The sequence below is a fragment of the Corythoichthys intestinalis genome, chromosome 10 (assembly GCF_030265065.1).
Source record: "Corythoichthys intestinalis isolate RoL2023-P3 chromosome 10, ASM3026506v1, whole genome shotgun sequence".
Lineage (NCBI taxonomy): Eukaryota > Metazoa > Chordata > Actinopteri > Syngnathiformes > Syngnathidae > Corythoichthys > Corythoichthys intestinalis.
The window spans coordinates 7,131,894-7,146,364 of NC_080404.1; the positions used below are offsets into that span (position 1 = coordinate 7,131,894).

The window sequence follows — 14,471 nt, forward strand, 5'->3', positions numbered from 1 at the left end:
GCGCCTAGATTTTATGACAGCAAAGTCATTTATAACCAGTGTTTTTAATAATGGCATTAGGATATAACGGCGTTACTAACGGCGTTATTTTTTTCAGTAGTGAGTAATCTAATTAATTTTCTCATCTTGGCAACGCCGTTGCCGTTACTGAGGCGGGAAAGGCATGCGTTACTATTCAGTACTATGTTGGTTGAATGGCGCGAGAAGAGTCTGAGAGAGATGGACTCATAGAGACGAGAGAGCCGAGCAGGGGTGGGGAGGAGGGAAGGAAGTTGTGACGCCGTTGCAAACGTGATGCTAGGTGGCTACAATAATACCTGACTGTAGCCGATAGCCTTCAAACTACGCTGACATGATGCTACAGTAGATATCACATATTATAGAACTAGATGCAAATGACAGACACGGCGGAATTAAAACATGTATAAAGAACTAGATGCGTTAGTAAACAGCCGCCATCTTAAAGCAGTAGACCTCTCAGGAAGGCTCTGTTGTAGATAACCTTCCTAGCGAACCTACGCAACTTTTTATCTAAAATGCTCCGAAATCTGCAAAATCTTGGCTTAAATCTATCTTTAAATGATAAAACAGTTTTAAAACTTACATATGTTGAAAGTAGACAGAAGGGAACTAATTCAATAATGGGAGCAATTTTAACAACTTTAACGGTTGATTCAGAACATTAAATTACTTCCACACATAGCAAAGGTTACTATCTAGTTATGGCAATTGTTGAGGTGGTTGCAGCTCAACGTTGCATTCGTAGGAAGAATTGACGGAGAATAAGTTGTCTTTTAGCCAAAACTTGGTGTGTTTAATTTCCACTGACATGCGGTTACATCCTCTCTCATTGCTGTCTTCACAGGCAATCCCACAAGTCAAAGTCATCAAAGTCAAACACAAAGAAGAAATAAAAGTAACACTTTAGACAATTAAGTCCCATCCTGCCATCTTGTGGCGAAAAGATAATATGTCAATAATAACAAGCAATAGGAACATTATTTCAACATCAACTGAGGACACATGTATGAATACAAAACATTTCCTCCACCATTTCTCTCAACACCCCCACTTGTTCTCATGTTGACACCCTTTTTAACAACCAAATGAACTTTTACATTTCAAATTCCAAAAATAACACTGTCAAACTTCTTCAATTTTAACTTTGTTACAGGTTTTGTCATGATGTCAGCTATCATGTCATTTGTTGGACAATAAGTCAATGTGACTCTTCCCTGATTCACAGTAGATCAAATAAAATGATATTTTATGTCTACATGCTTGCATCTCTGTCTGTTAACAGGATTTTTGGCAAGAGCGATTGTCTCCTGGTTGTCTTCGTGTACAGTTGTTGGAGTGTACTGATAATGATCAATGCTACCTAGTAGGTGCTCTAAATATAGGAATTCTTGTATGGTTGAAGCCAGTGCCATATATTCAGCTTCACAGGTAGATAGTGCGATAGTAGGTTGTTTCTTTGTTTTCCAAGAAATTGGAGAACTCTTCTTGCCCAAGAAAACACAGTATCCTGAAGTACTGCGCCTGTCCAGAGTATCAGCTGCCCAGTCAGCATCACTATATGCCTGAATACCAAGTTTTGCATTGTCGTCTCTTCTGAGACTAAGGCTCTTTTCGGAAGTACCTTTATCTCTCCCATTTTCATCCTTTTTGACTGTGTAAACCCATTTAACCCCCATTGTTTTCTTGCCTTTTGTCAGTGTTGTCAAGGTAAATGTTTTATTTTCTGACTGAATGTCTTCATCCATGGCTTTTGACCAATCTTTTGAATTATTTGAACTCATGGCCTCCTGGTATGTTTGAGGTATACCAACTACCATCCTGTAGCAGTAGTCTACAGTGGTATGAACTCCATCACTATCTCTGACTTCTGTTGTGAGGTCTTCTAAATGACTCGGTTTTCTCCTCTCTCTTGAGGAATACCTTCTACTCTCAAGTTCACATTTTGTCACTTCCTTTGGACTCTCACTATGTGCACTTGGTTCTACAGGATCTTCATTTCTGTTTTTGACCTCTACACTTGCTCTATCAGCCCTTGGCAACCCCATCTTGTTGTGTTCTTCATCTTGATCCATGTCACATGTCTGTGTCTGTTTTTCTATGACTTCCTTGTTCACAATCTTTACCAGCCTATGTTTTTGTACTTTCTTTGTGTCTGGATAGTAGACTAGATATGCTGGACTATTTTTGTCATAGCCAACAAACTGTCCTTGGCCACACTTAGAATCCAATTTTCCCTTGTCTTGTTTGTATGTGTAACATACAGACCCAAATTTTTTGCATTCTGGAAATATTTGTTTTCTTGTTCGTCAAAATCTGGTAAGGAGTTTGCCCTGTACTTCTATTATAACATCTGTTGCGTACCATTGCTGCAGTTAAACTGCATAGTGCCATAGGTATTTTGGTAGCCCACTTTCGACTGGCATGCACCTACACATTTCAAATAGTGTACGCCATCCTCTTTCAGCAGTCCCGTTCTGGTGTGGGGAATACGGCGCTGATGTTTCGTGTCTTATTTCAATTTTTCTCAACAATGTTTGGAAATCATTGCAAGTATATTCAGTCCCGTTATCAGATCAGATGCACCTTACTTTCCCATAAGGAGCTATATCTGTGAGAAATTTTTCTGTTGCTAGAACAGTGTCACTTTTCTTTTTCAGGAAATATGTGAAAATTGCACCAGAGTAATCATCTGTGAATAACTGCACATATTTGTAACCATCAATCGATTCTGGAGTTATAGGACCCGCAAGATCTGAGTGTACCAATTTTAAGGGTGTATCTGCTCGAGTATCTGGGTCTCTATTTCGAGTCTGGATAAATTTTCCTTGTATGCATATCTCACACGTTTGTTCAGGTCTTGTTTCTTTTCCCTTAATCTGCATTCCATCAACTAATTTCTGTAATTTTAGCACATCCTCATAATTACAGTGGCCTAATATTTGGTGCCATGTGTGAATATCATAACATGCATTGCACTTGTCTGACTCACCATATGTATGCAAAAAGTACAGCTTGCCATACACATGAATATTGAATTTGGTTATCAGTGCGTCTTCACCTTCTTTGAAAAGTACCGTGGCTCCACTCGATGTTGCTGCTTTCACCGAAAAAATGTCTTGTGGGTACGATGGTATGAAGACTGCGTTTCTGAGTGTTGCCTTGCGCTGCTGTCCTCTGTTGTCAATCAAGTAGCACTCTGCATCTCCTCTTTTTAGTGCGACTCCACTGCACCGAGTACCATCTGCCAACTCGACGCTGTGGTTCTCTGGTTTGAACGTCTCCTGGAAGCTTTTGAACTTGGTCACGTTAGTGATGATATGAGATGTCGCGCCCGTGTCCACCATCAGGCCTCATTCCCGGATGCTGTGTGTATCCTGCCGCCTGGTGTTGGGCTGTTCATCTCTCACCTTGAACGCGAAGTCAGGATCTCCATCTTCAGCAGTTTTCTCGCTCCGTCCAGTTTTTCCTTGCGTCTGCAAGTGGTGTCCTTGTGCGTGTCCGTTTTGCACCGACTACACCATGTCTTTTGTCGACATGATTTTGCACGGTGGCCTTTGATCCCACATTTGAAGCACACCAACTCTGTGTCGTCTTTGATCCGGTCATGAGCGTTTGTTTTTGTGGTTTGGTTTGAAGCTCTTGCATGACTCTACATCACTCTGTCGCTTGATTCTGCTGCATTTAATTTTTCCGTTTCTTCAAAACTTCGGAGTTTGGTTTTTAATTCAACAAATGTCATGTTCTCATCGGTATGCGCCACATGAATTGTAAATGGCTTGTAACTTTCTGGCAGCCCCTTCAAGACCATTGCGATAAGTAGACCATCTCCCATTGTTTCACCTGCATTTCGCAATGCTGTGATGGCGGTCTCAGCTCTTATTATGTAGTCCACTATACTTTCTTCGGTTCCCTTTTGAAGAGATGTTAGCATGGTGTACAAATTTATAATCCTGGGTTTTCCCTTCCCAGCATAATATTCTCTTAATATTTTCTGAGCTTTTTTTCTGTCATTTGGCGCATCTCTCATTATTAACGAGAGGCTTTTATCATCAAGAAGTTGTATCATTTCAGCATACGCGTCCGCATTTTTCATTTCATCATTTTCTCTCTCGGCTTCAGTGTTTGGTCCTACCAGCACTGTGTTCTTTAGCCCGATCAGATGAAAATGTCCCAACATTTTAGTTTCCCAGAGTTCATATTTAGCTTCATCTCCGTCAAATGCCAGTCGAGGTGACCTACTTGTTCCTCGTGGATCCATGTTGCTTGTTAGCTTTTTCCGCTAATCAGCAGTCCGTGAGCACGCTGTCCTTCGTGACCTTCTACACGGTGGAAACTGACTTTACCTTCGAATGACTCCTGGGCCCATAACCTGTTGAGGTGGTTGCAGCTCAACGTTGCATTCGTAGGAAGAATTGACGGAGAATAAGTTCTTTTAGCCAAAACTTGGCGTGTTTAATTTCCACTGACATGCGGATACATCCTCTCTCATTGCTGTCTTCACAGGCAATCCCATAAATCAAGTCATCAAAGTCAAACACAAGGAAGTAATAAAAGTAGCACTTTAGACAATTAAGTCCCATCCTGCCATCTTGTGGCGAAAAGATAATATGTCAATAATAACAAGCAATAGGAAAATTATTTCAACATCAACTGAGGACACATTTATGAATACAAAACATTTCCTCCACCATTTCTCTCAACAGCAATATCCGCAAACCCCTGTGTCTAGTTAAGTTTAGGGTAAAGAATTGGGCTAGGGCCAATGGTCCCCAAAACCCTTTAAACTTCACGTTGTGTGGTCTGTTTTTTTTTTTTTTAATTTTTTATTTTTTATTTTTATTTTTTATTTTTTATTATGATTTAAATTACATGGGAATGGAAACGAGTGTACACCTTGATGCTTTACAGTAAAACGGGCATATTTTAGTGATTTTTATTTTGGCCATAGTACACATACGATCTGTGGAGAAAATATATGTATTCATCTTGCAGAAATGCGCAAAAGCAGATGAACTGATTTGTTAACCATATTTGCGTGAGATATGTCTTTTTTTTGGAGGAAAAATGGGAGCAAACACAAAATTATTGCTTTTGTATTTTACTTCATAATTAACGTTTGAGAAAATGAATGAATTTAAATGAATCATTCCGAGACAGTATTTAATCGTGAATGTAGAAATGTATACAGCGCCCTCCGCAGGCAAAACAGGGTGCCTTATCGTGACGTCATTGGTGAGCGACAGAATCATCTGTCTGGAACGGTGTCTCCTCGCAGCAGGCTCGACGAGCGTGAAAATGGTCAAAAAGGGGAAAATTCGATCCGGGACGGCTTCGAAAATCAAACGATGGAAGAAAGGACACAGTAGCGACTCAAATCCACAGACGAGCCGACATCGACACGCTGCTAAAAGTCGTTTTTTCAGCCGACCCTCCGGTAAAGTTTTTTTTCCTCCCCCCATGCACGTGGGTTTGAGGGGCTGGGCTAACTTTAGCAAATGCTAGCCACAACATCGTCTTGTCATTTATTTGGGTAATTTCCTTGTGAGATGATACGGAGAGTCGGTCTTAATGAAAATTAAACTTTACCGCTTAACGTGATTATAAACCATAAAGACCGCAATTAACAATTCAATAACAAGGTGATAAATACTTTGTAGATCAACGACTAGTGTTGTGTTGAGCTGTGTTTGCAGTTTTACATAATTTTTAGTCTGCGGATTTTAGTATTTTAAATAAGTCATTCTAAGATCACGTTATTCATGTTTATATGCTGACGTATGGGAATGTTGTCCATGTAGTCTATTAACAGCAAGTTGTTTTACTTAGTGCTTTCAAATGTCTTTTGAGATGCTCTCGTTAAATTACATCTTTGTTTTTGGTGCAGGAAAAAGTGATTTGACCGTTGACGCTCTCAAGCTCCACAATGAGTTGCAGACAGGTCCGCTGGAGATCAAAACAGCAAGCCAGAAAGATGACTCCATGGAGGATGAGCAAGCGGTGTCAGACAGGACCTCGGGAACCTTCCTCAGCGGGCTCTCGGACTGTTCCAATCTAACTTTTAAGAAGGTACAGCGGTTCTGGGAGTCCAACTCTGCTGCTCATAAAGAGGTAGGAACATAGGTGGAGGAAGTGTCATCCAAAAGGAATAACTATCTTTGGGATTCGATGTTGAAATTGTAACTAACTTTAATAGGGATGTTGTTTTCAAATGTTCTTTGAAGATCTGCGCTGTGTTGGCCGCTGTAACAGAGGTGATACGCAGCCAAGGAGGGAAGGAGACGGAAACGGAATATTTTGCTGCTTTGGTAAGTGTGGCAGTGATACTTCAAACTGCTGATCTAAATGACTACATGAATCTATATATATACATTATGTACGTCAGAGGTGATTGCTCTAAGATTGCAAGCGAAGCTCAGCTTTCCCAAAAATGTAAAAAAAAAAAAAGTGCTCAAATGAATACTGTTGTGTGTACACATCATTGACGAAATATACGCTGCAATCAGTGTTGTTTTAGGCATCCCTTTTCATTTTTGTCTTTTGTCTAGCAGCACTTTCTTTGTTAAAAATATCTAGCAAAAAATTGTGCTTATATTTTTGGTGTTTGTGTGTTTGGAGGGTGACTTCTGTCACTCTAGTTTCTTTCTCTTCCAAGCAGCGTGTGCCGCTGAGCCCCTCCACCGTCACAAAGCACTCCAGGGGTTGACATTTGAAAATTTAAATGACCCAGCGGCCTCATGTACTTTTAAAACTGTCAGGGCCCCTAGTATGCTCCAACCACTGGCCTGCGTGCAACCCGATTACTCTTGCTGATTAATTGTCAGTATCTTAGGCAAGGCAAGGCAAATTTATTTATATAGCACAATTCAACACAAGGCAATTCAAAGTGCTTTACATCACATGAAAACCATAAAAATCACATTTAAATCAACACAACGTAAAAACCAAGACAAAAGATCGCATTTAATCACAGAATAAAAATAAATAAATAAAAATAAAACATAAATAGAAATAAAGCAAAAACTACTACTACTAATAATGATTGAAATCAGCAATGGAGATAAGCACAAGAGGAATAGAAGGCAGGTAGATTGAAATATATAGACAGTTATGGATATGCAGTGCTAAACAGTACCCACCTAACGTTACACAACAAGACGACATGCTTCTGAAATCGTCACCACCCGCCATGCACCGGGGGAAAAAAAGACCACTGAAGAAAAGAAAGTCACTGGAGGAATTGAAGGAAAGCGAAATCCAATATGAAAAGAAAAAGGAGAGAAAGTTTCAGCCCTCGTGGCAAGACTGTTTGGAATTGGCTCAGCTACAATGAGACAAAAAAATGAGGTTTACTGTGAGACGTGGAGATCAATACCCACATATGCAGACAAGTAAGTAAAAAAAAAAAAAGTTAACGAGTATGAAACCTATATTATTAATATAATGTGATCATTCATCTGCGTGACTACGGAGAAAATAATATCGTCATAACGATTGTCTAGCTTGAAAATTGTTAGCAATAGTTGCCATTTCTTTGACTTCTAAATTGTTGGGAGTCCTCCAGAACGCGGTAAGGGAAAGACTGGTAAGCTTCCCCCAGGCATGGCGATGTCCCGCGGTCCCCCTTCCCCCTGGAGCTCCCAAGTAAAAATGTTTTTTTTTTTTTTTGTGTGTGTGTGTTTTTGTTTCCCGAAAACATTAAATTATGTGTAAGTGGTCAGTGGCATCAATTTGGGTTTACTCATGTTTCTGCTTGGGTTATTCGTGTTCCGGGTTGGTTCCCCCTGTTAAATTGAAAACGGGTAAATGCCACACGCCAGTTTGTTACAAGCTGATGTTACACAAAAATAATGAAAATTATAAACATCATTTTAGCGCAAAAACATTCTGGTTATGTGACCAATGAACTCAAAATCTGTGTGGGATGACAGCAATCACGATACGATACAAAGCACACGATAACGATCTCACGATATGGCGATACAACAATTATTGATACATTGGTCTGGAAATCTTTCTAGTATATTCCACAGTTTCCTCTAGGATTTTTTTGAAGCTGTGATGGTGGTGGGCTGCATCGGATTTTGAAAGTGTGCTGCGGCGAAATTGTTTGATAACACGACAAATACTTTTTTTTTTTTTTTTTTTAAACAATTATTTTCTTCCAAGAAGCCATAACTAAGATCTATTTTGCAAAGTTTGCATCTTGCCTACACTTGATTTTCCTCGATGTTTTAAGACAATTTGAGGGCTCTTTCTTAAGAGAAATTAGCAATAGGTGGTGCCATATATGTATAGTCAATGTGAGGCATGCGACCAGACTGTCCCCAGTCGGTTCCTCAGCTCTGTCTTCACCTACAAAAGATTTTAAAAAATGAAATATAGGAAATGAAGACACACAAGCATCTCTAACTTACATTGTACAGTTCTGTGCATTGTACAGTTGACCAAATGTCTTACTCTGTTCATTGCAGAGAAATATCTCTCACAGTTCACTGTTGAGATCGGCACTGTCAACGCAATGGCTGACAGCTGGCTCAAAGCAAGGGTACAGCTCTCCCCATTAATCAGTCTGTGATGCCATCTTTGACATCATGCTGACTTGGTCCATATTCTGAAGCACATTAAATGGATTAGCCATTAGAACTACACTGTTTCGAACCCATGTTTTCACAGATTACATTAGTCAATTCAATTTAAGTCAAAACTGAAGTTTCTTTGTGGGGAGTTACTTTTCTGATTGCTTTAAAGTTAGTCCTGAGTGCAAACTGATATATATATATATATATATATATATATATATACATATAAAATATTAGGGCTGTCAAATTTATCGTGTTAACGGGCGGTAATTAATTTTTTAAATTAACCGCGTTAAAATATTTGACGCAATTAATGTACGCACGGAATGACCTGTTCATGCGTTGCCTCAAGCAGATTACAATGACGCTGTTTCAGCACATTGAGAGCAAAAAGGCAGAGAAATGCGAGTGGACACAGGTGTTCATTGGCCCGCACCTTTTATTGGCTTAACCTTTGGCAGCCACTACCAACAGTCATGGTTGTCCAACTTCCCATCATGCATTTGTGCGGAACAAGAAACAATCTTTTACTCAACACGCTTAATTGAACACAACGTAGAACATATTCTATACCATTTGCAGCCACTACCGACAGTCATGGTTGCCCAACTTCCCATCAAGCATTTGGGAAGCAGGAGACATTCTTTTTCTTAACACACCTAATAAACACAACGCAGATCATACTGTATGACACTTGCAGCCACCACTGACAGTCATAGTTGCCCAACTTCCCATCTAAATTTTGGTTGGAGCAGGATACGTTCTTTTTCTTAACACGCCTAATTGTACACAACGCAGCACATACTGTATACCCTTTGCGGCCACCACCGACAGTCATGGTTGCCCAACTTCCCATCATGCATTTGGGCGGAACAGTTAAGTCGCTACAGTATCATTTAGTGAGAGCACAACAAAAATAATATTCCTATCTCTCAAAAAAAAAAAAAAAATTACTATAACTTGTACTCAAATTTATCTTTAGAGAACTACAAGTCTTTCAATCCGTGGATCCCTTTAACAGAAAGACTGTTAATAATGTTAATGCCCTCTTGTGGATTTATTGTTAAAATAAACAAATACAGTACTTATGTATAATATGTTGAATGTTTATGTCTGTCTTGTGTCTTATTCCATTTCAACTATAATTTACAGAAAAATATGGCATATTTTAGAGATGGTTTGAATTGCAGTTAATTACGATTAATTAATTTTTAAGCTGTGATTACCTTGATTAAAAATTTTAATCGTTTGACAGCCCTATATAATATATATATATATATATATCATTGAGATGAAAAATACTGATTTCAATGCAAATTCGCCATCTGTTTTGTAATTTTGGGGATTTGGAATCTGCCAGGTTATAAAGAAACCTTTTTCAACACCGTAACTTAAGTTACAACAATACAATTACTGTATGATGAATAAAAACAGTAGTAGTGCCACAATCTTTAATATGTAGGGGAAAACCTGTATTCTACAAAACAACTAATAAACAGAAAAACAATTTATTTTCGTCCTTCTGCTGTACTGTTATCACTAGTAGATGTCCAATCCATTTGAACTTGGAGGGTGACAGCAAATGAACATTTGTTCATTCGCTGCCATCCATCCCATGCGTAACAGATTGGAAGTCTATGGCAGTCAATGGCAAGCATGGAGTTAAATTTGGGGGCATTTCAGGTCATTTGCTGATTTTCAGTCACTTTCTGTTGAATTTGTGGCATTTCAGTATCACTTCCTCTTGATTTTGGGTTACAGAACAGAAAGTGACCTGTAAATGCAACAAAAATCATAAAGACTGGCTACAAATGCTGTGTTTCTGGGTCCTCCCAGTTTAAATGGTTTGAGCGTTTAGGGCCGTGAATGGCAGCCATAGAGTTAACAGAGACACTATTATGGTGGAAGATTTTGGTAGCCACTTGTTGGTTCCTTAATTTAAAAAAAAAAAAACATTGACACCTACAATACATATATTCTTGGCAGGAGAATATCGATAACCTTTTGGGATACAAAGTATCACGATATAACACCATTTCAATATATTGTCACACCCCTACTCCGCTGGCTGCATGAGTTAGGCTGCACCTCTTGGCTGGCATCAGGACACAAAAATCCCCCAACTGTGAAGGAAATGGAGGAAGAACTGGCTATACTGGAGTGATTGGGGAATTGGAATAGGATTATTTGCACTAGATTCATGTTTTAGCACCATTTTGCTGCACTTATAATTAAATCTACCTAAAAAAAGTACCGGTAAATGTTATTGAAGCAATTTGTTCTTTTTATTTATTTTTTGACACGTTGACCTGGGCCAGTGGTTTTGGTAGTAGCGTCAGTGAACTTCCAATATCCCTAATTGTCTACAGGCGGACACACTTTGAGCTTCCCCTCTTTGAAAGCCCAGCATCTTCCAGTGATGTACGTTGTTTTTACAGATGACAACTCTGGAAGTGGTGGATTCAGCGGAATCGCAAGCTGCCGTTGCGTATCTCCTAAACCTCACGATGAAAAGGTTTGCCCTGGCAGAAATGTATGCAATCGTGTCAAATTTGTGGAAAAAAAAAAAAAATGTCATTGGCTGCTTTCAGGGTTCCTGCCCCAGTGCTCATGTCTAAATTCTCTGACACCACCAAGGCTCTGATGGACATCATGTCCCAGCAAGCCTCGTCTGAAAACACATCGTCTCTTAGATGGGTTAGCACGTCTTTATTTTTTCATAAAATTTTCAAGACACATCAGCTTGATTGTCTTGTCATTGTCGTCCTTAGATTCTCTCGTGCTTGGCCACTCTGTTGAGAAAACAAGATGTGACTGTTTGGACTTACCCTTCCACTCTTCAGGCATACCATGGCCTGCTCAGCTTCACCGTGCACAGCAAACCCAAGGTCAGCTCGCTCGTCTCACTCTGTCGTGTGGAGTTAACGTCTATTCCTCTGTTTTAAGTAGTGCTTTTTCAACATGACGTTTTCATTTGTACATAAATCTCTGTAGGTGCGTAAAGCGGCGCAAGAAGGCGTGTGCTCTATCCTCCGAGGGAGTGACTTCCTGTTCACAGATAAAGCCCCCGCCCATCACCCTGCTGCTGTGTCCACAGCCAAGTTCTGCATCAAGGAGATGGAACAAGCGGGAGGTATGCCTATTTTTCTAACTTGTGTCATGAAATAATCAAAAGTTCTGGGTAATTTTTTTAAATGAGCGTGTGTGTGTTCAGGGAGCAGAGAGGACACCACCACGCTCCACGTGCTAGGCCTCCTAAAGGAGCTGATGTTGACGTTCCCCCTGGGGGCTGTTAAGTCGTGTTGTGAGACGCTGCTGCGGGTTATGACACTCAGCCATGCGGTGAGAATATGTGGAAAAAAACAGCATGTTTCATGTAGTCCTGTGCGATATATGTATGTAATTGTTTGATGTGATTGATATTGTAATTAAACCGTGGTGTGGAAAAATACTTAGATACCGTATTTCAGCAACCGTAGGGCGTACTGTGTTAAAGGCGCAGGTTCATTTTCGGGTGCGGTTTTTATATTTAACACACCCGCAAGGTGCACTGCATTATTAGGTGCATGAAAAACATGCTAGCATGCGCGCTAGCATGCGTGCTAGCGTATTTTTTAGACTTCACTATCAGTTGATGGGAAACGGGGCGCGGGGCCGCTCTGGAGGGGGCCTATTTAAAAAAAAAAAAAAAAAAAACTTAAATATTTTCAAAACCAAAGCCGCTAGTGACCAAAAACCAAAACAGGCACCTACCTTAGCCATATACGAGTCTCCATGAGCAGCGGCATAAAAAAATTATATTTCGTTCCCTATTAAAATCACGATTATTTTTTATAGAAATATAACAAAAGTTAAAATGGCTATAATATTCTCAAATTTTACAGTAGATGCACAAAAATCACCAACTGCTGAGATAATCACCTATATTTTCAGGATCAGTTGCAATATTTAACACAGGTTTTTGGTTTTTTCCCAAAATAGCGACTTACATTTTTTTTATTTAGTGCAAATTTGACATAAGTTTTCAACAGCTAATAAATCCCTCAATTTTTACATCAGAAACGTAATACTTGAGGAAAGCGTGCAGAATCGTCTAAATTTTACTCAACAAAAGCAAATTCAGCATTTTTCTATACACAATCGCACTTATTTACTTACTTATTTACGCACTTATTCTGTCGTTTTTAGATTGAAATGTTACATAAAATGAAACTTGAAATTTTTATTCGTATGGACCCAGAAATGTCTAAATTACTAGTTTTTTTTGCCAAAAAACGTTGGACGGAAAATTACCTGATTATTTGAATGTAAAATTACGCGATAATTTATGGATATAAAATCCATCATGGCGGCCATCACAAAACAAAGAGCTTTTTAAGTTGAAAATTCTTGTAAATAAATGCCCAAATCCCAGAATTGCGATAGAAATGAACGTAAAACAGTCTAAATTCTTGGTTAAGAGAACAAAAAACAAAACGGGCAGTTACCATTCATTTTATGTAAATATTTAAAGCTAAAGTTACACAATTTTTTTCCATTCATTTCCTTTTTTCACGTTTCAAAGTGCATACATGGTGCTATTTTATATAATTATTACCTTGAATCCTTGACCAAATCACTCTTTAGACGCTTGGCCTGCTTGTATGCGGCAAAATTTTCGTCCTGTTTCACCTAAATCCGGCGTTAGAACGCAGTGAGTTTATCACAGTGAAAGTCACCACAACGCTCTGCCTGGACCAGCCCTTTCCGGGAAGGTGTGACACAATTTCTGTAGGAGCTGTCTCGTCAACTGATAGTGAAGTCTGTCAAAGTACTCACATCAATCAATCCACAAATCCATCCAAATCCTCATCATCTGTATCCGAACTGAACAGCTACTGGAGGCACGTCCCCTATCACTCGCAAACTTTTCCATTTATGGTTCTCGTGTCGCTCTCACTTTTGTCCGCCTTTTCAAAAATTGCTCAGTAAGACAGACACATTTTGGTACTCAGTCCACACAATAGGTGCAACTCATTATTAGGCGCACCGTCCATTTTGGAGAAACTTTTTGACTTTTAGGTGTGCCTTATGGTTGTGAAAATACAGTAGTTTATTTTGTATATTACTCACATTGCAAGATTTCTTTGTTTCATGAAAATTCCACGTGAACGCTGGTTTCACGAACACAAAGGATGAAACCCCAACCCTGCCAATGTTGCGGTCCACCGACTTACCGAAGACAAAAAGAAAGTCTGAATTTAGAAATAGTGTGATATTTTTAATCGAACAATCATTTCCCTCATAAGGTAACCAATTTGGTCTAGTTCAATCTTGTTTTTTATTTTAATTCAATGAACATCAAGTCATACCGACATTCTTAAAAATATCAGATTTATGCCTTTTCGCCTACTACTCACTGAACATTTTAAATTGCCTATGACAGGATTAAGAAGTCTTAAAAAGCATCATTATGTGAATTAGAATCATATTTTGAGACTATTTGACTATATACAACAATTTGGCAAAGCGCAGATGACTAGAAATTAGTATTTTAATCTGCCGTTTAGCCCCGCCTGTCATTATAAGGGCTGTAGCGCCCCCAGCTGGAGGATGATGTCGGCAGGGTCACGATTTCAGCAATTTTAGAATTCAGCCATTTGAAAAGGAAGATTCCGAACAAGGAAAATACGACACAGAGCAGCAAAATGTCATCATTGTTTCAATCTCTCTACTCCAATATTTTTACTGGATATTCTTTTTATCTAAGTATTTTCCCCCAACTGCTAAATAAATGGTATGGTCATTACAAAAACAGCCTTATGCTAAATGGAAAAGTATTAAAAATGCATTTATTCAGTACGACATGGCAAAATTACTCCATAATGGTCA

General features: G+C 39.1%; 1 protein-coding gene across 1 annotated transcript in view; it reads left to right on the forward strand.

Annotated features, from left to right (window-relative positions):
* The first annotated feature begins 5,226 nt into the window (after positions 1 to 5,226).
* rrp12 (ribosomal RNA processing 12 homolog) overlaps positions 5,227 to 14,471 on the forward strand; it is a 52,312-nt gene continuing 43,067 nt past the window's right edge. The window contains exons 1-8 of the mRNA XM_057847957.1: positions 5,227 to 5,455; positions 5,906 to 6,129; positions 6,243 to 6,326; positions 11,039 to 11,115; positions 11,192 to 11,297; positions 11,372 to 11,488; positions 11,595 to 11,733; positions 11,815 to 11,942. Coding sequence (XP_057703940.1) covers positions 5,317 to 5,455; positions 5,906 to 6,129; positions 6,243 to 6,326; positions 11,039 to 11,115; positions 11,192 to 11,297; positions 11,372 to 11,488; positions 11,595 to 11,733; positions 11,815 to 11,942 — 1,014 coding nt within the window. The 5' untranslated portion in view covers positions 5,227 to 5,316. The remainder of the gene's footprint in view (positions 5,456 to 5,905; positions 6,130 to 6,242; positions 6,327 to 11,038; positions 11,116 to 11,191; positions 11,298 to 11,371; positions 11,489 to 11,594; positions 11,734 to 11,814; positions 11,943 to 14,471) is intronic.